This window comes from Nycticebus coucang, chromosome 3 (assembly GCF_027406575.1).
Source record: "Nycticebus coucang isolate mNycCou1 chromosome 3, mNycCou1.pri, whole genome shotgun sequence".
In the NCBI taxonomy this organism is placed as follows: Eukaryota; Metazoa; Chordata; class Mammalia; order Primates; family Lorisidae; genus Nycticebus; species Nycticebus coucang.
In genome coordinates, this window is record NC_069782.1 from 95,569,780 (window position 1) to 95,597,397 (window position 27,618).

A 27,618-nucleotide genomic window follows, 5' to 3' on the forward strand; every position below is an offset into this window, starting at 1 on the left:
TATCAGATTATCTGTTTCCTCTTCAATTTGTAATGTAAACCTCACCCCGTTTCTACTGTGATTATGGACTGTGCCCAGCCTCCAGCTGTCCCAGCTACTTTGTCAACATATTTCTACAGGCAATGAGAAGGGTCACAATTTTAACAAAAAAACTTAAACACCTCAGACATAACCAACCAGCCTCCCCTGCAACCCTCCTTTCCCAGCAGCTTATTAATATTAACTTGAGGCCAGAACCATGAGCAAATATGCCTTTTCCAAGTTTGTGGCCTCAAGCCAGATGAAATGATCAGGCATTTGCCTTTTAGGGTTGCCCCAGAAAGAGCTAACAAAAGGGGTGACAGCTCCTAAACGGCTGCTTGAGGAGGGGGACATCTGCCTCTGTTCCACCAGCCATTCAGTGCCCAGGCCTTGCTTGAGAAAGGCGCATTCAGCAGGGGAGCAATAGTTCTGAGGCAGCCAGTTGTTATGTGGCTTTTGTCTTAACGAAGCCACCCATTACCTAGAGTCATAACTCGCAGGAAGCCAGCTGCCAGGGCTGCGGCGGCCGCAGGCCCCTCTGGGTGGGAGGCAAGGGGAGAAAAAGAGTGGCCAAATTCCCTTTTAGACACCTGAGCCAGGCTTTGTAACCGGAGAGTTTCGTGTCTTCTCCCCAATCCTATCTTCCCTGGGGAGACCCTTCTTGCTTTCCACCCTTGGAGGGGCTGGGGACATCTCAGGATTCTCATTCCTTGCCCTGCAACTCCCTGCCTGCTGGGCTGGGCTGGGCTGCGCTGCGGCTGGCTGGCGTTTGGCGCTCTGATCAAGCGCTCCGCTTTGAAATCTACCCCCTCCCTTTTTTTTTTTTTTTAAACCAGGTATGATGATGTCAAACGTGATGCTGATGCTACAGTTACAGACACAGCCCCTGCTGGCGCAGCCTCTCTGATTCTCTCTCCCTCTCCGCGTCCAGCGCTGGGCTTTTTCAGACAAGTGCATCTCCTAACCAGGTCACATTTCAGGCGCGACCCACTATCTGTCAGTCACCGGAGACACCGCAGGAGGAGGGCTGAGGAAGACAGCAGCGTTTGCTTCGCCAACAGCAGGGTGGCAGGAAGGACATTAAAATATTGCAGAAGTCAAGACCCCCGGGTCCAGTCCAGACCACGATGAGCGCCCCGGGCTGCGGACGGCTGGCGCTGCCGCTGCTGCTCCTCGCCGCAGCCGCCCTGGCCGAAGGCGACGCCAAAGGGCACAAGGAGGGCGAGACCCCCGGCAATTTCATGGAGGACGAGCAATGGCTGTCGTCCATCTCTCAGTACAGCGGCAAGATCAAGCACTGGAACCGCTTCCGAGACGTGAGTGCGCAGGGCCGCGAGGGCAGAGGGCCAGGGCGCGGGCCTGGGGAGGGAGCTTCGGGGTCTGCGGGGAGCGGCCGCTGCCTGTCGCAGCCAGCGGCTCCCATAGCCCAGCTCGCTAATTGCAGGGAGAGTAAACAACATCGAGAGTCACAGCCCGGCGCCCTTCCCGGCGGCCTCGGGACCCTCAGCCCCACACCTGCCCGGACAGAGTCCCGGGCGAGGAGACGCTCCAGGGGCGCCCGCCGTAGGGTCTCCGCTGCGGGCAGAGCGCGGAGAAGCGGTGCGGCTGCGGGGCGGGGAGCACGGGGCCCTGCGGCGGCCGGCCCTGACTTGCTCCCCTACTGTTGGCGAGCCCAGCCGGGTGGATGCTGCAGGCTCCACATATGGGGCACTGCAGAACGGCAGGTCTGGGCGGGGCCGGCGAGGAAGGTAGCATCGCCTCGCGCCGGTGCCCTCTGTGCCCACCTTGGGCTTGGGGGGAAGGGGAAACGAAGGGAACAGGGGTGGGGGCTTTGAGTTGGGGGTCCCAGTAACCCTCAGGCGAGAGAGCGGAAGGCGAGATAGTATTGGTAATGCGGCTCGGGTGGTGGCGGTGAAAATGCCCCAGGCCACCCGCTAGAGCCAGATCCCGGGTCCCCCCATACAGAGGGGCGTGCGCACGAACCGAGGCTGGTTTTTCTTGAACCAATATTTCAGCCGGGGAGCCCAGCCCAGAGCGAGGGGAGCGGCTCGGAACCGGAGGAAAGACTCCCGGCCAGTGGGCTTGAGAAGCAGAGAGGAGAGGCCAGAAGCTGGGTCTGGGGGCCCCGGGCGGACACCCGCCGGAACTAGGGCTTAACCTTGGGCCGAACTTTGCGGAGTGGGGGGCGGGGCGGCGGCTGCGGACGAGCCGGCTTCGCTGCAGCACTTTGTTTACCGGCACCTGTAGATCGGAGGGGAAATCGGAGGCGGCGCTCCCGGCAGGGCCAGCTCCTTCCTCCCGGCCGGGGGTGGGGAGTAGGGGTGAAGGAGGGCGGGCGGAGGGCGTGGCTGGACCCTGAGAACCGTGGGGGTCGAGGTGGGGGATGGGCCTGGATGCGCCGAGATGGTCGCCAGCTGGTCCCAGCGACCTGGTGGTGCTAGCTGACAGTCCGACACACCCCCCCCCACCCAGAAAGCGTCTTCGGCGACCCCAGCTTTTACTCCTCAATCCCCGGATTCTCTCACCCAACCCATCTGGACAACACAGGCCACCCCGTGACCTGTCTCATTTTCTCTTCAACCGCGTGCATCCACAAGTTCCTTAGAAATTTGTTTAAAACACACATGCTTCATATGATATGCAGCCAAGTGATGGGAAGAGGCAGAAATAGGGATGTTTTTGTTATCGCGAGACAAGTGACTGTCTCTCCAAAGTCAAACTGGCGGGTTGTAATTCACAGAAGGAAGGAGGAACCACAGGCAGCCAGGTGGCAGTCCCCAGGCTGAGCGATTTGGGCCCCTCAGTGGGCTGTCGTGTCCGTCTTTGCCCCACCCACAGCTGGTCCAGCCGAGGGAGCCTGGACCCCAGCAAGGCCTTCCCGAGGCACCTGCAGGCCCAGCGCAGATTAACTGCAGTCTCCTGCCGCTGCCTGGGCAGCGGCCCCGCCAGAGCAGCGAGGGGGCGGCAGCAGGCTGGCCCATCCGGAATCCATGTGTCACGGGTCCAGGCCTCCCTCAGACTCGCTGGCTGTTTGATCTGCCAAAATGGTGAAGGTCAGAAGGAAAAGAAATGCTTAATCAGAACAGTAAAGGTTTAAAAATAAAAGATTCTTCCCCACCTCCCTTCTTCCACCTGCTTCCAACAGCCAACTCTGTGGGTGAGAATAAATGACTTACTGCTTGACCCCATGGCACAGAGCTGCCCACCTGTCTCCCTGTACTGGTGCCAACCACTTCCTCCTTCCTCCCATACTCATCAAAAGAAAGGCACTAGTTTGAATTTCTTCAGGACTCCCCCCTGTAAGATTCATGGAAAGCTTTAGGGCAGGCCTCACGTTTTGTAGGGCAGATTTCCCCTAAATCCCTATTTAACATGGCCCTGGCTGCAGGAAGACAGCGTGAGGGAGAGAAGTAGGACAAAGGAGGCTGGGCAGGAGGGTCTGGCCCTGGGGATCTGTTGGCATCTTCTGCAGAGAGGCAGGAAAGAGGCTGCTAGCTCAGAGCCACTGCAGTGCGTAACTGTGGAGGTGCCACAATTTGAACGGTGCCCCCTGGAGTTGTGCAGTGCACAGACTATAGGAAGGGACCCTGCCAGCACTAGACACAGCTGGTCCCTCCTCTGCCAGTAAAGGCCCTACTTCCCACCCTAAGGTCTGAAGGCTCTCCAACTGGGCATAATAGCAACGGGCTTTATATACATTTCCACAGCTCTTTTGAACATAAGATCCTTGGCTCCTCGAAAGAGAGATAGGAATTTCTTTTGAATTCCTAAGGGGTGGCCAGGTTGAGCCAGGACGTAATTTGTAATCAATCACAAAATGGCACAGGGCTCCCAGACTGCCTTGGAAGAAGAGAAGCAAGCAGGAGGGGTGGGATATTCTCAGGGAATGGAATTGAAGGAGTTGATAGTGTGGGTCAGGGAAATGTCTCATTAAATGGTGTTGACAGAACTGAGCAGGGAAGTCAGGGAATCACGTCCAAGGGGTCAGGAGAGTGAAAAGGAAGGAAGCTTGGAGAGTTGTTCCAATTTGGATTGTTCAGAGCTGCTAAGAGGGGGTTCAGCTTAGCATTCTTTCTCTGAGCACCAGGATTATAGGGAAGGCAGGATTTACCAGTTGAGTAATCCTCCCCTTCAGTGGACCCGGGGCTCTCACATCCTGTGCCTGGGAGATCTTCCTAATGCCTAGTGCTCTGCTGCCAGAAAGAAGGGAATTCATGTCAGAGAAGAGGGGAGGTTGTGGGATCAGCCTGGCTCCCTGGCTCACAGATCTAGCTGTGTCCTGCCCCGAGCAGTTCTGAGCTTTTCAGAGCCCCAATCTCCTGATGCTCCTGTCTCTGAATTCACTTCCTGCAAAACTGGGTGGAATTTACGGCAGGTCTTTGGAAGAAAGCATCCCGGGGCCTTTCACGGAGATGGACACTTGAGAGGAGACAGGCCCATTACGCAGCGTTCTTCAGGGCAGGTTCTGAAGAGCTTGGCTGGGAAGAACTGACTGTTCTCTTTCTGCTTGGCTCTTCTCTGCTTTGTACTCCACTTCCATTAAATTTTAATTGTGAGTGTCTAGCACAGTGCTTGGCACGCAGGAGGCACACACTTAATGTACACTGAGTCACTGATTGCTGTGAGCACACACATCTGCCAGTCCCTGCAGTGAGCACTTTGTACGCATTGTCTCCTGTGCCCCTTAATGACCTGTGAGATAGTTACTACTACTTTATAGTCTATTATTTTATGCTTGAAGAAACTGAAGCACAGAGAAGTTAAGTAACTCACCCGAGGGTCAATTAGCTTGTAAGTAGCAGAGCTGGGATTTGAATCAAGATCATCTAACTCAACTTTGCTTTTCAGGGAGCTCTAAGCCTAACTCTTAGTGAAAGTGGGAAGGAAGGGTCTACCGTCCAGAGCAAAGTCTCCCCTGGCTACATCCTATGGCCTCCAAGGATGCCTGGGCAAGAGTGGCACCTCCTAGGAAGGTAGGCCAAAGTGCCCAGTGTCTCTGGCTGACTCCCACCACCGTCATCGCTGTCTGGGCCTAGCAACACTCCAAAGGCAAGTCTCCACCAAGAAATACAGTGTGCCAGGACAGCTCTGGCCTGGGTTCAGGTTCTGGGCCACTGACCAGCCGTGGGATGCTGGGTACATCATAAAATCTTAATGAAATGAATGCATTCACATGAAGGTACCTTATTATAGGGCTGGAGGGCATCCATTTCAGGTAATAACCCTCCCCAATAGAAAAATCACCAGAATTAAGTCATTTTATCATTTCTGGACCTCATGCTTCAATCTCCATGAGAGAGATATTACCGTATGTTCATTCACTCACTTGTTCACTTCAGATCTGAGCTCCCCTATTTGCCAGGGACCTGGGGTCTGGTCAAGGGATATTATTACCTGCTGGGTACAAATGATTCTCATGTTTTTATGAACACCAAGTAGGCAAGTAGCAAGTATTAGCCACGAAGGGGCTCCCTTATTACCACCCTCCCTACTTCCTACCCCACACACCTAAACAATGCAAGTGTGGGGATGAGCTGCACCAACGCTTGTGGATAAGTGTGGGTGTATGCGAAGAACCCAAAAGTGGGTCAGAATGGTTTCCTTCCCTGGCTTCCTCCTCCACCCAGGTTTCTAACTCCTCTCCACTGGAGTGGTGTCAGCTTAGTCAGGGACTCTCGAACACTAGCGGGACTCCAAGCCTGGGAAGAGAGGGAGAGAAGAGCCCTCTTTGGCTGGAGAGCCTGTCATATGATCCTCCAGTCTCCCAGCATTCTGAAGAGGATGGAAAGCCAATCCCCCAACCCCCATTCTTCAGAAGATCAGAAAGCTACCTGGAGGCCTAGCAGAGCTGTCCTGCCTGGAGCCCCAAGGGCCCAGGGAGCATACTTTGCTCATATTCCTAGTGGGAAGTCAGAACTAGCTGTGTGACCTTGGGCAACCACTTCACCTTTCTGGGCCTTGATTTCTCCATTAGTTTAAAGGCAGGCTAAACAAAATAATCTACAAAGCCTTTAGCATTCTGTGATTCTGGAAGATGGCACAAGAACCCGTCACCACAGATCTAACTTATCTATCCCACCCCACCACTGCTGTAGACTAAGCAGCAAGTCTTTGGGTTTAAGGAAGAGATTTTCTTTTTCTTCCCAAGGAAGTCCCTATGACCAGATCAGGGTAGGGTTGGATAAGCTAGAGAATGAAAAACCTGAGAGGTGGGGCCTAGTGGCATTGTGGGGCAAGACCAGGCAGCAAAGTACAGACTGTGTACCATAGTCCATTTGGGTTGCTGCAACAAGGTGGCACAAATGGGCCAGATTAAATAACAGATATCTATTTGTCACAGTTCTGGAGGCCAGGAAGTCCAAGATCAGCGTGGTGGCACAGTCTGTGCCTGGTGAGGGTCCTCTTCCTGGCTCGCAGACAGATGTTTTCTTGTATTCATACGTGGCAGAGGAAGTGAGCCCTAGCCTCCTTCTCTCACAAAGGACACTGATCCCATCATGGGAGCACCACCCTGTTGGTCTCATTTAAACCTCCCAAAGGCCTTTCCTCCTAATATTATACCATCCCCTTGAGGGTTAGAGTTCAACACATGAATTTTGAGAGGACACAGACATAGTTCATAACGCTGTCTCTGCGTATTTCCTTGCAGGGGTAACATGTGTCTTCTTAGGGCTGTGGACTGGAGGAAACTGGATACTCATACCAAGGCCTGGATACAGAGTTTGGACACCACTGTGTCCAGTGTTGGTGAGCAGATGTGGGCCTAGTGTGGTTCTTGAGGCATGCCAGCCTCTGACCCCCCAAGGGCTTGGCCAGCATTCAGTGGCAGGTCTAACTCCTGCCTTGGGTTTGCTGCAGCATTTGTTAGCCATAAACTCATGTGGCACACACTGGGGGCTGCCTCGTGGCATCACTTACGCTATGGGCTTGTATCTAAGAGTCCTGCTGGTATTTGTAATGTGTGCTCATCACATTCCTCCTACCTAAGCCCTTGAGGACCGGGTCTGGGAATAGACTGCCTTGTACACCTTTCCGCCATCCCCCCCAGCATGGCACAGGTGTTCATGCACACAGTAGCTACTCAGTATCGATGTAGGTACTGTGGGACATGATGCCGGACAGGATGCTCTCTCAATAGCAGCACTAAAGGGCCAGGCAGCTGAAGGTAATGAGGGGCTGGAGCCCTGGTCTGACTGTGCAGGTTAGTTGGGGGAGTCACTTCCTCTCTCTGAAGCCCAAAGGTTGGGACAAACAAATTGAGCTCCCTGAATTCCACTGATTTGCTTGTGGGATAAGGGAGTGAATGACAATGTGAAGGAAGATTGTCCTCTGGTCTCCCTGTCCTTCAGCCCTTTGTGCTAGGGAGCCTGTGTCTGGCTGCAGCCAGCCTCCTCCTCTCTCTGGGGAAGAGGAGGGGCTCTCTCTCCTCCCTCTCTTTAGGATGGCTGCATAGCAGGCCAGCCACCCCTCAGACATGTGGGTAGGTAAGCACAGGGCTCTCCTGGGTGAAGAATAGCTTCCCTAAGGCAGGGCATCTCTCCTGCTCGCCTCCCCGAGAAAGACAAGCCAGGCCTGGCCCGTGTCTTACCTCTGCCTAGATGCAAACTTCTGGCTCCTTCCCTGACTCTGTGTTCCCTGGCCCAGGTCAGGGGGAGTGCAGAGTCTAAAATAATTTAGGCTCCTTTCCACTCATCCCTGAGTTCTCAATTTGGAGGAGGCAAGAATGCAGAACCATGGAGGCCCGAAGCACTGACCACTGAACCCCCACACTTTACAGGTAAAGAAACAGGCCCTGAGAAGGGCAGGCACCTGGGGCACCATCTCCTCTCATGGCTCAGTGTTCTTCCTCTGCCCCAAGCCTGTGTTTCCTCAGGTCTTGTCTCTGGGGTCTTCCTCAGATATCCCTGGAATTTAAATCCTGACCTCCCAACCGCATGTTCCAGAAGGGAAACTGAGGCCCTGAGGCAGCTCAGCAGAACAGAGTCCCAGGCCCCCTTGCACATTCCTCCTGTTCTCTTTCCTTTGTGAGCCACTGGGGCCACCACCTGGAGCAGAAACCAAGGTGCCAGTGGGGTAGCAGAGAGGTCAGGCCCTGGGCACCTGGTGGGTGTTGGCCAGGGCATACCTGAGCGCCTGGCATGCAGGAGTGAAGATAAGCACATTTTTGCCCTCCACGGAAATTCCTTCAAGGGGAGAGGAGGTGGGAGGTGGGATCCCTCCGCTTCTGCCTCTTTGTGTTTATCCAGGCCTAACACAGGGCCCTTCTGAGAGGAGCAAGCACTTAGTGCCAGCCCCGCCCCTATGGGCACTGCCTCCCCAAGATGCCTTCTCCCTGGCACCCGTACTGGGGTGTCAGTCCTCAAGTGGCCCCCGGTCAGCCCCCCTCGCTCTTTTCTGGATCCCTCTCTCTGTGCTTCTGTGATTGTTCCCAGGGAGGGCATGGAGAGGCCCCAGATGCCAGGCTGCCCCGAACTCCTGGGCCTTCTCTATGGGCCAGGCTCGTCACAGGCTCCCTTGCCTGAGGAATGAGCCCAAAATAATGCCAGGTTCAAGGCTTCTCAGAGTTGAGCAAGGCCTGGCCCACTTCCATTTTTAGAGATTCTTGATCTATTAAAAAATGAAGAAATGCCGTAACAGGGTTACAGAAGTTGTGGTTTATTTAGTCTTATGATGAACTTTCAATCCCGTTGCTGCATGTCTGGCCCTATACCCTCATTTAGAGACAACATCAGAAGTCTACATTTGAGGCTCCTTGTGACGGCAGGACCCAGAGGGACCTCTTGCCCACCCTGCCCCAAGCTCCCAGGTGTATGCCTGAGAACTCAGGTCTCAGTGGCCCTGTTCTGTGTCTTTTGAAAGTGTTTCACAGTTTGCAAAGCATTCTCGCAGACATTATGGCACTGAGCCCCTCTGTGGCTCAGAGAGGAAGGGAGGGAGGTCATCCTTATTTTAACCAAGGAAGCAGAGTCTGGTGGGTTTTTACCTCAATAAATCATGGCTTGGAGGGCTGCTGTTCCTTGGCTGATTCACTGCTGTGTCCCGTCTTTCCTACCAGATGGAGAAGCTGGGAAAGATTGGGTTAATTCAAGCTGTGAAGTGAGCGGGTGATTTGGGTGCTAATTAAAATGACAGGAAGTAAACAGCACTTGGAAACACCCAGCATGTGCCCCCTAAGCCCGGCTAGGCCTGCGCACTCATCATCTCCCCCAGCTTGGCGCAGTGGGCCCTGTCTCCATGGCAACCGAGCTGAGCCGCAGAGATCAAAGCTGGAGATGGGTTAGCTCCAAACCAGCTGAACCAGGGGCGTGTGAAGGGATTTCTGGAAAGTGCCTGGTGGCCCCCTGGGTGTCTTCCACATCCACTACCAGTCCCTCATCTCTTGGCTGAAGAACTCCTTGCCTAGGTGTTAAAGTGGAGCTGGTGTGGTGGGAGAAGCCACCTGCAGGCTGAGCTTGGGCCTCCCGGTTTCACCCTGGCCTGGGACTTTCTTTATCAGCTGGTATTTTTGGATTCCTGGTTAGGCATATAGGTTCTGGAATCAGTTCTGGATGCCAATACTCTAACGCTGTGCAATTGCTATGTGATCCTGCGTGTCACTTAACCACTCCGAGCCTCAATTTTATCATCTGAGCAATGAAATAATAATAGTAATGTTCTTTTAGAGTTGTTGTGAAGAGGAAACATGCCAATGAATGTAAAGTGCTTAGCATAATGCTTTCCACATGGTAATTACTGTAAAGATGTTGTTAACCTCTTTATTTTATTTTATTTTATTTTGAGATAGGGTTTTGCTCTGTCACCCAGCTTGGAGTGCAGTGGTGCAATCATAGCTCACTGTAGCCTCAATCTCCTGGGCTCAAGCGATCCTCCTGCCTCAGCCTGCCCAGTAGCTGGGACTGCAAGTGCACACCACAATGCCTGGCTAATTTTAAAATATTTCTGTGGAGACAGGTTCTTGCTGTGTTGCCCAGGTTGATCCAGAACCCAAGTGATCCTCCCACCTTGCTATTAGTAAGGTGCGAGCCATTGTGTCTGGCCAGTTTTCTCATTTTGGGGGGTATTGATCCTATTGGCTCTGCCTACTTCACAGGATTGTCAGGGTACAAGGAAGACAGACCCATAAAAATACTTGGAGAGTGTACTTCATTTAAGGCATCATTCAATACAAGCCATGGTGCATTTGTAAATTCTAGAAGTTTTTCTTTCCCGTCTGCTCTGCTCTGCTCTGCTCTGCTCTGTGATTAGAGCTGGTTGTGCTAACAGGTTAAATATATGTGTTCTTCCTTTAGCCTAGAACTCTGGATCTCAGCCTGTACCCATCTCCCCTCCAGTCTGGCTCTCCCTCCAGGGCACTAGCGATGGGGTCTTCTAAATCCCCATTTCAAATGAGGTTGGCAGCAGAGCCAGTGTGGAACCAGGCCTTCCACTTCCTAGGAAGACCCTGCTGCCCTTATCAGATTATTTCTCACAATGGCTAATGAGCCCATTTGGGTGCTGTAAATAGACATCACACACACTTTGAAAAGCATTATTCACACTTGCCAACAGGCACCTCTTTTTTGGGTTATAGATGGTGCCAGCCCACACCCAACCCCAGGGACCCCTTTGTGTGTCCCTGGGCTTTGCCCCCAGAATGGCCATGCCCAAGCTACGCACAGGACTTCCTTGTCACTCACCCCCAGAACCACTGAGGGGCGATTCTCACACCCCTGTTGGGCTCTGCTGTCCCCATGATGGTCTCTCTCTTTCTCCACTTTCTTGGGACTCCTTGTGTGGTGTCTCTCTCCTGCGTTTCCTCGGCCCACAGTTCACGGTCTCTTTTGTTGGAGCAGCTCTGATTTGTTGAGTGCTTCCTGGACTCCAGGTCCCTCACAGGCACCATCACCTTCAATCAAGAGATGGTGCTGAGCTCTTGGAGGGCAGGGCACTTGCCCGAGGTGCACTGGTTAAGGGAAGCATGGGAATCTGTGGGACCCCCAGCCCTCCCCTCCTCATCCTTCTCTCTCGCTGGCTGCTCCACTCTCCTGGAAGTGAGAACCTGGAATCTAGAACTGCTGAGGCCTCTCACCACCCTACCCAGCACAGGACATCCACAGTGGAGGCAAAGAGCTGTAGCCAGAATGGAGTGTTGCACAAAGGGCTGAGCCAGAAACGGGAGCCTAACCCTTACTTGGGGTTGGGGAGATGGGCAAAGCTGCTGGGGAAGCCCTTTTCTTTTTTCTTTCTTTCTTTCTTTTTTTTTTTTTAAATCATAACTGTGTACATTAATGCGATCATGGGGCACCATACACTGGTTTTATATAGACCATTTGACACATTTTCATCACACTGGTTAACATAGCCTTCCTGGCATTTTCTTAGTTATTGTGTTAAAAGATTTATATTCTACATTTACTAAGTTTCACATATACCCTTGTAAGATGCACTTCAGGTGTAATCCCACCAATCACCCTCCCTCCGCCCCCCTCCCTCTCTCCCTTCCCCATATTCTTAGGTTATAACTGGATTATAGCTTTCATATGAAAGCCATAAATTAGTTTCATAGTAGGGCTGAGTATATTGGATACTTTTTCCTCCATTCTTGAGATACTGGAAAGCCCTTTTCTTAGCATTCCCTCCCCAATCCCCACTTTCCTTGGAAATTCTGTTCAGAAATGCTTGGTCTTGACTTTTGAGAACCCACTCTGTTCCGAGTCCCAGAGACGCTGCTCGCAGCCTAGCTGGAGTGAAGGTGGCAGGATCGGGCCAAAGTGTGGCAGTGAGCAGGCCCTCAGCCAGTGCTAGGGACCAGAAGAGCCCAGAATAGGGGGCAGGTTCCCTACTCCGGTTCTGAGTGGGTGGGTTGTGGGGCACACAGATCTTATTGGTTGAGGGCAAGTGACTCACATCTGCCTCCCCAAACCCAGCCATATTCCCTGTCCTCTTCTTCATTGCTCCATCCCCACCCTGTCCCGGGGAGTGACGGGAGCAATGGAAAGACCCTCAACTTAATGGAGGCCATTTGCCCCAAACTTTGTAACCCTCCCTCAGCCACTAGGCCTCTGCCAGCCTCCATTTCCCGTCTGTGGTGCTGAAGGACTGATCTGAGCTGGCATCCTTTGGCCTAGCAGACAAGGGAAATGGTGCCTGCACCTGCAGCCTCCTGAAAAGCTTGTTCAGGGGTCTCAGGAGGATTCACATCAAGCCCTGTGGAACTGGGTGGGAGCTCGAACCAGGCACTGAGGTGGACCCAGGAAACCCCTCCTGTAGCCTCCTCTGCTGCCCCTGGGCCCACGGCCTGAGGGACACTTGGCTGCTTGGACATGTATGTGGGGGTCAGGTGTGGTCAGAGACAAGTGGTGGGAGAGAGGCTAAGTGAGAGAGCCGGAGGAGGGAGAGACACACCAGAAGAAAGACAGAGACACTTGTGAAAGCAGGAGCTACAGGGACAGGGCAGAGCCACATGGAGACATCTTCAGCTTTCCTGCCCTCCTCCTTCCGACCGCCACTCTTGCTGCCCTCACCCTGAGGGAGGCCTCGGTGCCTGAGTGTGAAAACTGGAGGTTGCTCTCAGAGTGGATTTTGTCACTTCATTCTGGATAAAAACCATCTGGCATTGGGTGAACTGCCTTGAAGTGTCCTTGTATTCCGCATACACGTGTGCATAAGTGAGGGCATGCGTACATACACAAGCACCTGTGCACACACGTGCTATATAACGCAGACCGTGTGCGTGCATGCATGCCGTGGGTCTGCTGAAAGGCACACACTTCCGCAGGAGCACACTCTCAGGTATGAGCCTGCCCACAGCACACGTCCCTCAGCAGTGACACCAACTGCCTGCTCTGCTCTGGCCCCCTTCTGGCCTTTGTCCGGAGGCCCTCACTCTTCCTGCTCTGAGACGTGCCGTGCCAATTTCCAGGGGAGGCTTCAGAAGCCCAGAGCCTTTGGATTTTTAAAGCCTTTGTGGGTGACCCCCTGTGTGCCCAGTGCTGCTTGCACACGGGTGCCCTCAGTGCCAGAGCCCATGACCTCTTCCCCTGCCCACCCACACCCCATGAGACCTCTGCCCCCCACCCTGGCACCTCTCTGATCCTCAGTATGGGGGGCTGCTGCATGTGGCCTCCTATGCTCCTCTACCCACAGCTCCTGGAGCCCCCCTACAGTGCCCCTCAGCATTGCCAGCCTCCAGCCTGAGGGGCCCTCTTCCTGCCTGCCCAGCAGGGCCCCCCAGGACTGCCCTGGGAGCTGTGTGGTGGTTTTTAGCAACTGTCCCTGCTCCATAGGGGAAAGGGGGGAAGCCAGACAAGTTGGGGGTTTTATGGCAGAGAGCAGGTCAGGAGGGAGGCTGTCTGCCTAGGACCAGTCTGAGGTCCACAGGCCCCTGTTGGCACAGCAGGGTGAGAAGGTCTCCCTTGTGCCTTGGGGACAGTGTATTATACAGTATATTATAGTGAGAAGAGGGGTCTGTGCTGAGGGTCAGGAGACCTGGGTTCTGGGATAGGGAGACCTATGTCAGGCAGGTCATTTCCTATCTCTGGGCTTTCTGACCCAGAGAGGGCTGGACTAGGTAACCGTGTAGGGCCTCTTCAGGGTCCTCTGACTCTGAGGTTTGAAGCCAGACTAGAATGACAAGGAAGCCATCACCAGTGGTACTGCCTTCCACTTCATCTGTGAACCATCTGAGTTCTGCCGAAGAGCCAGACCTTGAGAAAAAAGCGTCCCCTTATAGCCTGGAAAAGAGGGCCTGGTGGCCAGGGGTCTGGAGAGGGGACTGCCGAGGAAGGGAACTTGGCAGAAGGGAGAAAGTACACTGTTTGGGGGCACCCATGTCACAGGCATAAGAGTCACTGTTTCCATGAAGCATGGGTCCTTCAGACACCTGTCTGGGTGGTGGGGCCGGGACTGGGCTGAGGTGAAGGTGCCTTGCGCATTCATATCCACGGGTCCCTGCTGATCTTAAGGGCTGCCTGAGGCTCTCTGGCCTCCAGCTGGAGAGCTGAGGGTTCAGAGGACCTGGTTAAATTAAAGGCCTGCCACCCACAGCCGCATGATGAGATGAGGGAAGGGGTCCCAGTGGACTGTGTCACATTGAAGTCCCCTCTTCTCTCACTTTCTCCTTCTGCTCCATTTCCTGTGGCCTGCTGCTGTTTCCTGATCTCTAGGAGGTGGAGGTGAGTACTGGCTATGCCCCACTGGGTGTGACGTCTCTGCAGGGCACGCCCCCTCTTCCCGCCTGGCCCTCCACACCCTTGCCCTGCTTTTTCCTTCCCTGCCAGCACCCAGCGTGGCATGGGAGGATAAGGAACTTGTGGGAGAGGCTGGAACGGATCCTGAGCATGGGTTTAGGGGGATAGAGATTTGGGAGAGGTAGCTGGCAGGGTAGATGAGGTTATCTAGGCAGCTACCAGGATGGCAGCAAGTTGCAGTGGCCTGGCCTGGCCCCTCCCTGGCCCTGCAAAGTGGCACCTCTAGGGTATGAATCTTAGCCCTTCCCTCGCCCTCTGTCATTCTCTGTCCCCTCTAGGATGACTACATCAAGAGCTGGGAGGACAATCAGCAAGGAGATGAAGGTAAGACACCCTTCCCAGGTGAGGGAAGGTGACTGACACCATGAAGCCTGGAGACCAGAGGACAAGGCCTAACCCTGGCCCTGGGGACTGCTTAGCAGCCAGGACCTGACAGCTCAGGAGCTTCAGTTAACAAGGGCTGCTTGAGGGAGGGGCCTCCCAGCTCAGAAGTAGGGCTGGGGCTTTCTGGGTTCCCCCAGGTGACCTGTGTTCTGGGCCTGTGTTCCTGTAGCCCTGGACACCACCAAGGACCCCTGCCAGAAGGTGAAGTGCAGCCGCCACAAGGTGTGCATCGCCCAGGGCTACCAGCGGGCCATGTGCATCAGCCGCAAGAAGCTGGAGCACAGGTAAGGGGCTTGGGGAGATGGCAACCCAGGAGGGGTTGTTTTTTAAAAAAAACCCTGTCATGTGGCTTGACTGACCCTCCCCCTATGAATTATATATCTATTGCTATAATTTACCCCAAAACTTAGTGCTTAAAACAGCAAATATATATTATGTCACATAGTTTCTAAGGGTCGGGAATCCAGAAGTGGTCCTGTTGGATGGTTCTGGCTCAGGGTCTATCAGGAGGTTACAGTCAAGTTACTGGCTGGGGCTGCTGCATCATCTCAAGGATTGGCTGGGGCTGGAGGATCCTCTTCCAAGCTGACTCCCAGGCTGCTGGTGGGAGCCCTCAGTTCCTAGTCATGTGGTCCTCTCCACAAGGATGCTTGAGTGTCCTTACCACATGGCAGCTGGCTGCCCCTAAAGTGAGTCATCCAAGACACAAGTGAGGAGGAAGCCACAGCCCAACACTGTGGGATCCAGGGAAAGTCGCAAGTTCTCTTAACGTCCTTATTTCTAATATCTCTAAGACAAATAGATTAGACGGGATAATTTGAGGTTCCTTCCTTCTCTGACATGTAGGGACTTTGTGAAATACTTAAGGCTGTATCTTCTGAGAGCTTGTAGCTTGCGGAGGAGCGAGGAGTGAGGGGCATTTGAGGAGGCCTTAGCTCTAGTCCAAGGACAAGATCCCTCCTGGCTCTAAGACCCCTGGAAAAGGTTCTGTTTCCCTCTCCTTTCTCCTGAATCAAAGATGATTAGATTTAAGGTTGCCATCTTCGGTGCCTGCCGGGACCTGGCAGGTAATGTAATGCATGGTGAGAGCTTGTGACGTGCCACTCTGGTGAGCACAGGCCAGTGGATGGGGTCCAGGAGCTTATTGGCTTGGCCTGTTATGGCTACATGGGAACGTAGCTCTAGGACTGCCACCATCTTCCATTTTCCTAGGAAAGGCCAGGAATCCAGGGTTTTTTTGTTTGTTTGTTTTAGACAGAGTCTCTCTTTGTCCCCCTTGGTAGAGTGCCATGGCGTCACAGCTCATAGCAACCTCCAGCTCTTGTGCTTAGGTGATTCTCTTGCCTCAGCCTCCCGAGTAGCTGGGACTATAGGTGCCTGCCACAACGCCCAGCTATATTTTTGTTGCAGTTTGGCCGGGGCTGGGTTTGAACTCACCACCCTCAGTATATGGGGCCAGCACCCTACTCACTGCATCACAGGCGCCGCCCAGGAATCCAGGTTTTTATGTGAACTCTCCCATTTTGTAAATGTTGGTGAACAACTTAATTAAAAAAATATATTCATGGCACTGCCTGTGGCTCAAAGGAGTAGGGCACCGGCTCCATATGCCAAAGGTGGCGTGTTCAAACCCAGCCCCGGCCAAAAACCGCAAAAGAAAAAATATATATATTGCTAATTGGCCAAATATGGCCCCGTGGGCCAGACATGCATGGCCTGTGGGCCATAACTCTATAATTTCTGATGTGGTCTCATTCTATAAGTGAAGTGTGACTCCCTTTACCCTCTTACAGTCAGACCTGGATCTGCTACCTAAAAACAATGCTGGACTCAGTAACCCCTGGAATAGGGGAATCTGGGGGTTCTGTGCCTGCCAAGTTGGTTCCATCCTTCTGAGCTGGAGGAGGGCCTGGCTGGAGGTGACCGGGAGAGGGGTGCAGGTGCAGAGAGGGGATGGAACCATTCTTGTCGGAATGGGTCTCCTGAATCTTCCTTCCTCCTCTTTACCTTCTTCCTCATGTCCCCCCCACCCTCTCCTGTAGGATTAAGCCACCTACAATGAAACTCCACGGAAACAAAGATTCCATCTGCAAACCCTGTCATATGGCCCAGCTTGCCTCTGTCTGCGGCTCTGATGGCCACACTTACAGCTCGGTGGTGAGGAGCCATCCCTGGGGGGTAGGGCAGGGGCACAGGGAGGACAATTTAGCCAGGGCCTCCCAAGGGTGTGCTAGGATGGATGTGGGCCAGGCAGCAAGGTCAATGCAGTCAAAGCAGCCAAGCACACTAGGGCTACTTGCAGCCCTGGCTGGGGCTACCTGAGAGTTGGAGCCAGACCCTGTCCCTGACCTCAGGCAGGTGCAGGTAGGGATGGGGCCTGGAAGCAGCATGTGGACAGGTTAGGTGCAGGTCAGAGTGAGTGACAGTACTGAGAGCAGTGGGAGGAAGGAGCTCTGGTGTCCAGTTGATAGGCAGTGAAGAAAGAAGGACGTCCACCTGGTGGCAATGGTCTTGACCAGCAATCATGGGTGTTCTGGAGCAGGAAGAAATAATTCTCCATGAGAAGGCGGGGTGAGGAGAAACTGTGATAGGGAGAACCTATTTTCACCTTATAGGATTTTTGTGAAGATTACACGAGACAATAATATATTTTTGAGACAGAGTCTTACTTTGTCACCCTCAGTAGAGTGCTGTGGCGTCACGGCTCCCTCATAGCAATCACAAACTCTTGGGCTTAAACGATTCTCTTGTCTCAGCCTCTCAACTAGCTGGGACTACACCCTGCCACAATGCCTGGCTATTTTTTGGTTGTAGTTGTCATTGTTGTTTGGCAGGCCTGGGTCGGGTTCGAACCCGCCAGCCCCATGGTATGTGGCCGGCACCCTAGCTGCTGAGCTACAGGCACTGAGCCATGAGACAATATTTGTGAAAGCATTTTATAAACCTTGAAGTGCCATAGAAAGTACCATTAGCAAGACCTAATGACGGATGTTACCAGCAACAAGGAGTTGGGAACTGCTTGGTATTGGAGGGCCCTGACTGGTCGGCTAGGATTCCAGGGCTCAGGAGCCCTCTTAGGGTGAGGTGCAGATTTAAGAGTCCCCTGTCCTGGCTGATTATTGAAGTTGCTGATGAGATGAGGTCACCCAGGTAGTAGGGAGGGAGAGGAGAGAGAAATGAGCAAGAGGCCCAGAGGTTGCACTTATAGGTGGGAGGGACATGGAGGAGCTGGGACAAGCTGGCAGAGGGAGGAGCAGAAGAGCCGATGTCCCACAAGCTGGGGCAAAGTGAGGTTTGGGGAGGAAGCTGTCACGCTGTCCTGCAGGGAGGCAGAGTCATCAGGACACCTGACTTTCCCCCCAGCCCCTGGCCTTGGACAAGTCACCGGCCTCTCTGCAGCCTGATGTTTGTGCTGAGCACGAGAAACACAATCCTTCCACCCAGCTGTCAGGACCCAGTGAGATAATGTAAAAGGCTGTGATGACCCGCTTCACCTTAGCGGCCATCCCATGAGGAGAAACAGATACGACTAGGGCAACAGGCTTTAAGGGCAAGGAATGAATGGACTGCTCTCAGGAACTGGCCTTGGCGAACTGCCACGGCAGAAGCAGCTGTTGGGGAAGGCCGTGAGTCGGTAGATGGTCAATAGACTATGGCAGTTTGCTACCAGGAGAGCTGAGAAAAGCCCCCGGGCTACGTGGGAGACTGTTGAAGGAGGGCAATGGCCAGTTACACAGGGACCACGGGGAGGAGGAGGACAGGCCAGGAGAGTTGGCAGCAGGTGATAGGCAGGATGACAGGGGTAAGAAGGAAGGTGGGCAGATGGGTGCCCTGAGAACAACAAATGTTTCTACAGGGCAGGCTGGGTGCAGCAGGATTTATGGGGGCTGTGTTGGCTGGGACTGTGACCTGGGACCCCCTTCCTGGGCCCCCGGCCTCTTACACTGTGCACTCTGACCTGCAGGGGGACTAGGAGGGCCCTTTCAGGGTGTTCCTGTGCCCCACCGGGGAGGGCAGATGGGAGGCATGAGGATACCCGGAGCCCCTGCAGCCCGGCATTTCTTCTTGTGCAGTGTAAGCTGGAGCAGCAGGCGTGCCTGAGCAGCAAGCAACTGACGGTGAAGTGCCAGGGCCCCTGTCCCTGCCCTACAGAGCAGGCTGCCGCCTCCGCCACTGATGGCAAACCAGGTAATGACAGGGCCAGGCTGGCTGGGGCCACATTGCCAGGGCCATCTGGGCTTCTCCTTTAGGGCTCTAGGATTGTAAAAGGTTTTCAGAGCCAAAAGGGAGAAGTGGCAAAAACATAGAAAGGCCTGAGGGACCCATGGGGCAAGGGCCCTGGTTAACCTGTACAGAGCCTCAGCCTCCTTTGCCCCAGGGGTGTCTGGAAGGTGGAAGAGGGAGGGACTCTGCCACAGGGAATTTAGGCTGTGTGTTTTTGCTGCTAGGAAGGAATGAGGAGGAGGAGGATGTGGTTCGGTAGAGAGGAGGGTGAGGATCCCCTGATTTCCACCCATGCCCACATCCCTGCCCACTTCCCAGCCCCCGGCTTGGAGGACAGGATCTGAGGCAGAGGTCAAGTTTTCTGCTTCATTCTACATTCATCCTCAAACCCTCCTCTCTATTCTGCTGACTGCAGAGACCTGCACGGGTCAGGACCTAGCTGACCTGGGAGATCGGCTGCGGGACTGGTTCCAGCTCCTTCACGAGAACTCCAAGCAGAATGGCTCAGCTAGCAGCGTGGCCAGCCTGGCTGGTGGTACAGAAGCTGGGTGCTCTGTCTGGGAGGAGGGAGGGGACAGGGAAGGGGCCGACAACATGTGCTCTACCCAGCCCACTCTTGCTTCCTCCTGTCAGAGCCCAGGCCCTACAATCCAGGCCCTGAAAAGAGCTTTAACCCCAGAAGAAAAGTAGGTCAGTGTCTACAAGAGCAGGAGACACTGCTGGTAGGAAGTGCTGGGTTAGCTGGTAGGAAGAACTTCTTAGCCTGGGTGGAAAGGGCTTAATCCCTGAAATGGGTAGTTAAGGAAAAGTAGGAATTAATTTCCCTGAAGGGCTTTCAAAACTGAGTATTGAGTGGTTTAGGTGAGGCCCCTATGTGGGGTGGAGGACAGGACCTCTGGCCATTCTTGAGTTTCTCAACCCCACAGTTAGATTCCAAGCTGCCCTGACGCTGAACAGAGGGCTGGGGTTGATGGAGGGGTTCTGGGGTGGGAGGTGAGGGACAGGTGGAGGGGGCTTATCTGAATCCTGGTCTTCTTCTAGGGCTGGACAAGAGCCTGGGGGCCAGCTGCAAGGACTCCATTGGCTGGATGTTCTCCAAGCTGGACACCAGTGCTGACCTCTTCCTGGACCAGGCAGAGCTAGCCGCCATCAACCTGGACAAGTACGAGGTCTGCATCCGCCCCTTCTTCAACTCCTGTGACACCTACAAGGACGGCCGGGTCTCCACTGCTGAGTGGTGTTTCTGCTTCTGGAGGGAGAGTGAGTGTGGCCCCTTTCCCGGCCCCCATCCCTCCATTGCAGGCTCTGCCCTGAGCTCTGTCCTCTCTTCGGGAGTCAGAGTGGCTCCCTCTTGGCCACCTCTCTGGGTCCAGAGGTTTCCAGTTCACCCATTTCTGCACTCTTTCAGGGCCTCACCCATGTCTTAAGCCCAGAGAAGCCAGTGCTTTTACCTTCCTCGGCAGGCTCCGAGGAAGGTCCAGATTTTGTGGGTCCTGAAGCTCACGGGCTTTTGGAGGCCTTCTTTAAGGAAGAATGTGAAAGGCTAGGTGGGATGACTCATGCCTGTAATCCTATCACTCTGGGAGGCCAAGGCAAGTGTATTGCTTGAGCTCAGGAGTTCGAGACCAGCCTAAGTAAGCATGAGACCTGGTCTCTACTAAAAATAGAAAAACTAGCTGGGTAGAGTGGTGGGCACCTATAGTCCCAGCTACTCAGGAATCTGAGGCAAGAGAATTAATCAAGCCCAAGATTTTGAGGTTGCTGTGAGCTATGATGATGCCACAGCACTACCAGGGTGGTAGAGTGAGACTCTGTCTCCCCCCCAACCAAAAAAAAGAGTGTGAAAAATTACAAATGTAAAATTTCTAGGGCCCCTTGAAGAGAAGGAGCTGTGCAAGTGAGGGTCTTAGAGCCAAAAATGCATTTGCTCCTTAGTAATTCCACTTCTGGAATCTGTGCCTCACAATCTGTGCCTCAAATATGCGATTACAAGGTTATCAGTCTTAAGAGAGATGGTGGCATTTGTTAGCCGTGTATACCTGGAATCAGAGCTGAGTATGTGCTTAGAGATCATTTAGGCTACATGACAAATGTCATCCATGGGGAAACAGATCCGGAGAGGTACACTGACCTGGCCAGAACCAGGATAGGCCCTGGTGCTCTGCTGCTCAGGCTGGCTTCTTTGTCCTGTCGGGGAAGTGATACAGTAGCCAAGGCTCTAGCTAGATCTCCAGCATCGGCTGGTTTGGCCCTCCAGTCTTTCAAGTTCCATTTCATCATCTGAATTGGGAAATGACAATACCTACCTCAGAGACTGTTGTGAGGATGAACTGAGAAAGTCTGGGCAGAGCACCATGTAATTCACAAATCCCTCTGCAAAGGTGAGGTATTGTGATTGATTTCACTGCCCCCAACTGCCCAGTCCTCCACCACCTGCATTGCCCCAGCACCCTGACTTTCCAGGCGGCAGCAGCACGTCCTGTCATCTGCACCATAGCCTTCTTGGGGGCAACCTGGGAGCCATTCTCATCTTACAAGCAGGCAGGCAGGACTCCAGCCTGGAGTGGCAGGGACTTCCCAAGGTCACAGACAAATTAGAGATTGGCTTCCAGTTTCACTCATGTGTCACTTGAGATGAGGATACATTCTGAGAAATGTCTCCTTAGGCAATTTTGTCACTGCAGACATGGAGTGTACTTACACAGACCTAGATGGTGCAGCCTCCTGCATACCCAGGTTATGGGGTCTAGCCTAGCACACCTAGGGGTGTTACTGTGCTGAGTATTGTAGGCAACTGTAACACAATGGAATTTGTGCATGTAAATATCTAAACGCAGAAAAGGTACTATAAAAATACCGTATAATCTTACGAGAACATTGTCACACATGCATTGTTGATGGAAATGTTGTTAGGTGGTTCTGTGTAACATTCCTGGGGGCTCTCACCTGCGGTGCCTGTGTTCACTCCATCGCCTCTTCTTCTTCTTTTTTTTTTTTTTGTAGAGACAGAGTCTCACTGTACCGCCCTCGGGTAGAGTGCCGTGGCATCACACAGCTCACAGCAACCTTTAACTCTTGGGCTTACCTGATTCTCTTGCCTCAGCCTCCCGAGTAGCTGGGACTACAGGCGCCCGCCACAGCGCCCAGCTATTTTTTTGTTGCACTGTGGCCGGGGCTGGGTTTGAACCCGCCACCCTCGGCATATGGGGCCGGCGCCCTACTCACTGAGCCACAGGCGCTGCCTTCTTCTTTTTTTTTGAGACAAAGTCTCACTATGTCTCTCTGCCATGGCATCACAGCTCGCAGCAACCTCAAACTCTTGGTCTTAAGCAATTCTCTTGCATCAGCCTCCCAAGTAGTAGTCCCAACCAGCTATTGTTTGGTTGTAGTTGTCATTGTTGTTTGGCAGGCCCGGGCTGGGTTGGAACCTGCCAGCTCTGGTGTATGTGGCTCATGCCCTAGCCGCTGAGCTACAGAGCCCGAGCCACCACCTCCTCTTCTTAATCCTGTTTACTCATCCTTAGGGGTCCTAACGCTCTCAGAGAGCCCTGGGCTTCTGGAGGACAGCAGGTCGTCCATAGCTGTGGGGTGGGTTTCTTTAATTAGAAACTGAGTTTCTATACCCCGCAGAGCCCCAGCACCTGTTTTGGGGTCTCAGAGGGATCAGTGCGCCTGACTGCCACCATGGGGGTCCCTGCATCAGAGCCTGGGCGCTTTCATCTTACAGAGCCCCTGCCTGGGTTCTAAGCCTGAAAGGGCTCTGTGTGTCCCACCAGCACCATGGGACAGCCCATCAGAGGCTGCTTCTCTCCACAGAGCCCCCCTGCCTGGCTGAGCTGGAGCGCATCCAGATCCAGGAGGCTGCCAAAAAGAAGCCAGGTGAAGCTGGGCTGGGCACCCCGGGGAGGGACCCAGAGGGGCTCTGGCCCCTGGCGTTAAGGCAAATGCTGAGCCAGAGGAAGCCCTGGCCTGGGAGTGCAGAGGGGAAAGCTCCCTTCCTGTTTCATCCACATGGTGTGGCAAGGTCTGCCATCTGCCCCTCAGTAAGCGTGTTTTAAGTGCTCATTTTATGCCCATCCATGCCAGGGCTGGAGGTTGGGACACAGAAGGATCCTAAAACCTTCCATTCAGTTACATTCAGTTCATTTCAGCAGGACTATGAGTAAAGTTTACGGGCGGGCACCCCACAGGAGATAACTCACGTACTCACCAAACACTTGAGTGACAGCCCAGGAAAGGCAGCAACAATCCTAGCCCAACTCAGGGCTGAAGGCAGGACAGGCCTCATAAACCTTTAGCACAGGCTGGTTTGGCTCCTGGTATTATAATTCTCTATGTGGGTCTCTTCCCCCACCAAGTGGGCAGAGCCCATCTCAGAAGGCATCTGTGGACAGAGGAGCAGCAGTTCAGGCCCAGCAGGGAGAGAGTGAGCAGGGCAGATCCAGAGGGCCGAGAGAAGGCTGGGCATCCTGGGCAAGGGGCAGCCAGGCCAGGGGAGCAGTGCGAGGTTCGAGGGCATTGAGCATGAGACTGGCCGTCATAGAAAACAGGGACCTCCAACTCCAGGAACAGTAAGAGCAGATGGGGGCCAGTTCAGGGGCCTGGGAAGGTCGTTTAAGGAAGTGGTTTCCTCATCTCCAGTGAGTAGAGCTGGAGGGAGCTGTGGACAGTGTCTAGCCCCGGGTGGCTGGGCTTGTTGGGTGGTCAGTGTGCGCCTGGCTGGGCTCTGGGGGCATCTGGCCTCCTGCTCATGCCTGAAGCTCCAAGTCTGCCTCTCTGAGGAGCCCACGCTCCAGACCCCCTCTCTGATCCACTCGGGCCTGTCCCACTCAGGTGGCTTCATCCCGAGCTGTGACGAGGATGGCTACTACCGGAAGATGCAATGTGACCAGAGCAGCGGTGACTGTTGGTGTGTGGACCAGCTGGGGCTGGAGCTGACCGGCACACGTGTGCATGGAAGCCCCGACTGTGGTAAGGGCAGGGGCTGTGCCAGGGGGCCTGGGAGGGCCTGTGTGACAGGGCTCCAACCCACCCAGTGACTTGTTCCCCTCACAGATGACATCGTGGGCTTCTCAGGGGACTTTGGGAGTGGTGTCGGCTGGGAGGATGAGGAGGAGAAGGAGCCGGAAGAAGGAGGCGAGGAGGCTGAGGAGGAGGAGGGTGAGGCAGGCGAGGCAGACGATGGAGGCTACATCTGGTAAACGGCCCTCGGAGCCGAGGCCAGGGCCAGCCAGCAGGGACCTGAGCAGAAGCAGGCAGCTTGGCGAATGGATCTGGAAAACGTAGTCAGAAGGACGCTGGCTCCAACCGGGAGGACCGGATGTGTGAGTGTGCATGGCAAGCGTATGGCATGTGTAGCTGAGATGAATGAGCGTGTGTGTGCGCGTGTGGCATGCGTTGACAGACGTGTCCTTGATCCACACTACTCCTGGCAGAGTGAGTCACCCAAAGTCCCCTTCGGCCTCCTTGTAGCTGTTTTCTTCCCATTTGTTGTTGGTTTTAAATACACACATTCACACACATACACACATTGACAGGTTGATGGATTGAGATGCCCCCAACCCAGCCCTGCCACCCTGGATCCCATTTCTACCCTACCCCCCCAACCCTGTCTCCCTTACCCCTGCTGTCCTCCCCACTTGCTTCGAGAGTCAGGCTCTGGCCTACAGCCTGTCCCCACGGCAGAGGAGAGGGAGGGAGCTGTCTACTGGCTGGAGGTCCTCCTCAAACTGGGCTGATTTGGCGTGACACCTCCACCAGCCTCAGATGAGACAGGCCAGGACAAACAACCACAGCCAGGCCCCTTCCTTTCTTGGATCCCCAAGCATTGGAGAAACTCTCCTAATCCAGGCCAGAGTGACTCAACGTGGCCAAGAAGGAGCTGGGGGCAGAAGCTGAGAGGCAGGGAGGGGACTGGTCATCCAAGGTCCTTCCCATTGGTGTGGGTGGGGAAGCGGGGTGAGGAGGAGGGTCCACTCAGCAGAGGAGTTTGCAGTTGGAGTTTCCAGGGGGAGCTTCTAAGAGCGGTGATGGGCAGCCCTGAATGCCAGATCCTGGAATCAACTGGCCCCTTTCTGTGTCCCAGGTGTGGTTGTGATCTGCTCTCTTGGGGAGATTGGGTAGGTGGTTTTGTAGGTGAGTTCCCTCCTGGCAGCCCTTGGGGTGGTGCTCCCGCCTCCATCTCTCTTGCTGGGATCGCCTTCTGCACCCCAGGGAGCCCGAGGACCAGGAGCAACAGCTGAGGGTCCGGGGTTTTGGCAAGGGGTGTGTGTGTGCCCACCTTCTTCCCAACCTCTTAACTCAATACTCCTGTCCTTCCTAGACCAATAGAAAGACCTGTCCCTGAGACTCTGTAAAGAAGCAGCAGCTGGAAGCTGCAGCCTTCATGAGACCAAGATCTTTGTCCATCTCCCCCAGAGGCTCCCTTAGGCCATTCCCAGCCCCACTCCTCTCAATCCCTGTGGAGGGGCTTCCCCAGGCTCTGTAGTGTGTGGGAATAGTGACAAGTCAGAGGGCGTAGGACTGGCGCAGCCTGGTCTAAGGCCACACTTCACTGTTACCCCATCTCCTGACCGGGTGGGAGCTCTTCCAACCAGACGAGATGTCCCTGGGTTTTCTTGGTTTGTTGTTGTTTGCTCCATTCTGTCCAATTCTTCCCTATTGAAGCAAATTCAAATTAACACTTTGGTGAAGAATTCCTTACCCAGACTTGGGCCTCTGATACCTAGCCTTCAGTGCATGGTGAGTGCAGTGCGTGTGCATATGTGTGTGCATGTGTGTGAACTTGGGGGCTAACCAGGTGGCCTGGGAGTGTGAGCAGGGCCCGGTTCCCTGGGTGGCCCGTGGGGTGCGTGGTCAAGGGCACGCAAGGGTGAGGCTCCAAGGCAAGATTCCCTGCCCTGCTCTCCCAGCCTCTGCCAGCATCCTCAGAGCTCTGTTGATGTTTCAGAAGAGCCTTGCCCTGTCCGCTCCGCACTCCACCCTGGGAGCAGCACCTTCCAAGTCCTTCTTAGGGAAAATAACAAAACTTCACTTAGCCCTATAAACCGCTTCCCATTCCGCAGCACAGTTCTGATCACCGAGATATTGCTCCAGATCCCCAGTCCCCTCTTCCTCCTGTCCCTTCTCCGCCTCCCACTTCTTCCCTCTGGCCCCTGGCTCAGTTCAGGGAAATGCTGTCCCACATCAGCCCTCTGCTCTCTGCGGCAGTCAAAGCTGCTCCTCTGACTCGGAGTGACTTGAAACTTCCTGCTCCCCCTAGGATCACAGAGTCTGTCTCTTCCCTCTGCCCCAGCTGGGCTTCTGGAACTGTCCTCCTGAGAATGGCTGTTAAGGATGCTGTGGAGGGGGGGAGGTGCTGGGGGAAGGAAGGGGCATACCCCTCCTCTCACGGTCGCCCTCCTCTCCTGGGGGACATGCGCTCTCTCTCTGTCTCTGGGTCTTCTGGTTGTGCACGTTTGTCTGACCTTGTAAATATGTTTTAGGAAGAAAGCAAAAGGCATTGAACTAGCCCCTCGGGGGTGGGGGAGGGGGCTTGCAGGGGTCCAGCTTTGCCTCTCTCTGAAGCCCCACATTGCTATTTTCCCCACTGAGATTGGGGTTCCCCCAAAGGTAGACAAAAGCAGCTGTTCCCCGTGGGGCTGAAGGCCTCCAAGTCACTTCTTATTAGACAAGTTTAAGGTTTTCTCAGGAGCAAGGTTACTAGTTGGTCCTTCCTCAGCTCCTAGGGTGCTTGTCCGTGACCAAGCCGTCTGCTACCCAGCATCTTCCGTTCCCTCCCCCGCCCCCCATGCCCTCGCTCCTTCCTGCACCTCTCCCTGGGCTTAGGTTGCTCTGAGAGGGCCTCCACCAAATGTTACCAGGACACCTGGCTCTGGAGCTGCCCTTGGGCTCCCAGGCCCCTTGGCTCATGGCTGCTGGGAGAGACAAATGTCTAAGATTGGGTGGGTTGAGAATGGAGAAAACAAATGTGCCTTGAGAGACCACTCAGAGAGGGGCCAAGGGTGATGGGGACAGAGGTCTGAGGACCATAGGAAGGAGGCCGAGGATGAGAGTGGGGCAGGCCATCTTGGCTGCCCTTGGGGTTCCAATGGGCTACTGCATGTGAAGGTGGACACACCTCGCTGCAGCCCACCAGGTTTCAGTGGACAGGCCTCCCACTCAGCCTCTCATGAGCTCTGTGTGCTTCCAGTGTCATCCTGTGGGTCCTGCCTTCGCTTCACCAAAGCCTGAGCCCTCAGGCCTTGGGGAGAAGGGATGGCTGATCTTTGACACTGGGTCATCTCAAGGCTGTGGGCTGGCTGGAGCCCCAGGGAAGAGACACTGGGGGTGCAAAAGGAGACTGATGCCATCCTGAGGAAGTTCCAAGCAGAGCAAACTGCTTTCTAGCCTGAAGCCTACTTAAACTGTGTGACGTGCAATAACGAGCTTAGAGTTAAGAATTGTGTGCAAGTGCTTGGATTTCCATCTGTAGATTTAAGTGCTGAAGTTGTATCTCTCAGTAATTTTAGATGTCTTTTTAAAAAATTGAAAAAGTGTTAGACAGTGTGTGCGTCCATGGACACTCAAGCGTCCCCCGGGTCACTCCCACTCCCCTTTCCCCCCTCGCACCCCAACCCCCATCTCCACTTGGGGACCCCACCTCATGTTGTCTTTATCTGCCTATTACTCAGCCTAAGGAAACAAGTACACTCCACTCATGCATAAAGGAAATCAAATGTTATTTTTAAGAAAATGGAAAATAAAAACTTTATAAACACCA

General features: G+C 54.2%; 1 protein-coding gene across 1 annotated transcript; it reads left to right on the forward strand.

Annotated features, from left to right (window-relative positions):
- Nucleotides 1–256: 256 nt before the first annotated feature.
- Nucleotides 257–27,618, forward strand: SPOCK2 (SPARC (osteonectin), cwcv and kazal like domains proteoglycan 2). The gene is made up of 10 exons (XM_053586222.1): nt 257–1,337; nt 14,528–14,573; nt 14,803–14,917; nt 16,676–16,790; nt 18,707–18,821; nt 19,273–19,392; nt 19,899–20,117; nt 22,674–22,736; nt 23,691–23,828; nt 23,913–27,618. The coding sequence occupies exons 1-10, from the start codon at nt 1,149–1,151 to the stop codon at nt 24,056–24,058; spliced, it is 1,266 nt and encodes a 421-aa protein (XP_053442197.1). The 5' UTR covers nt 257–1,148; the 3' UTR covers nt 24,059–27,618.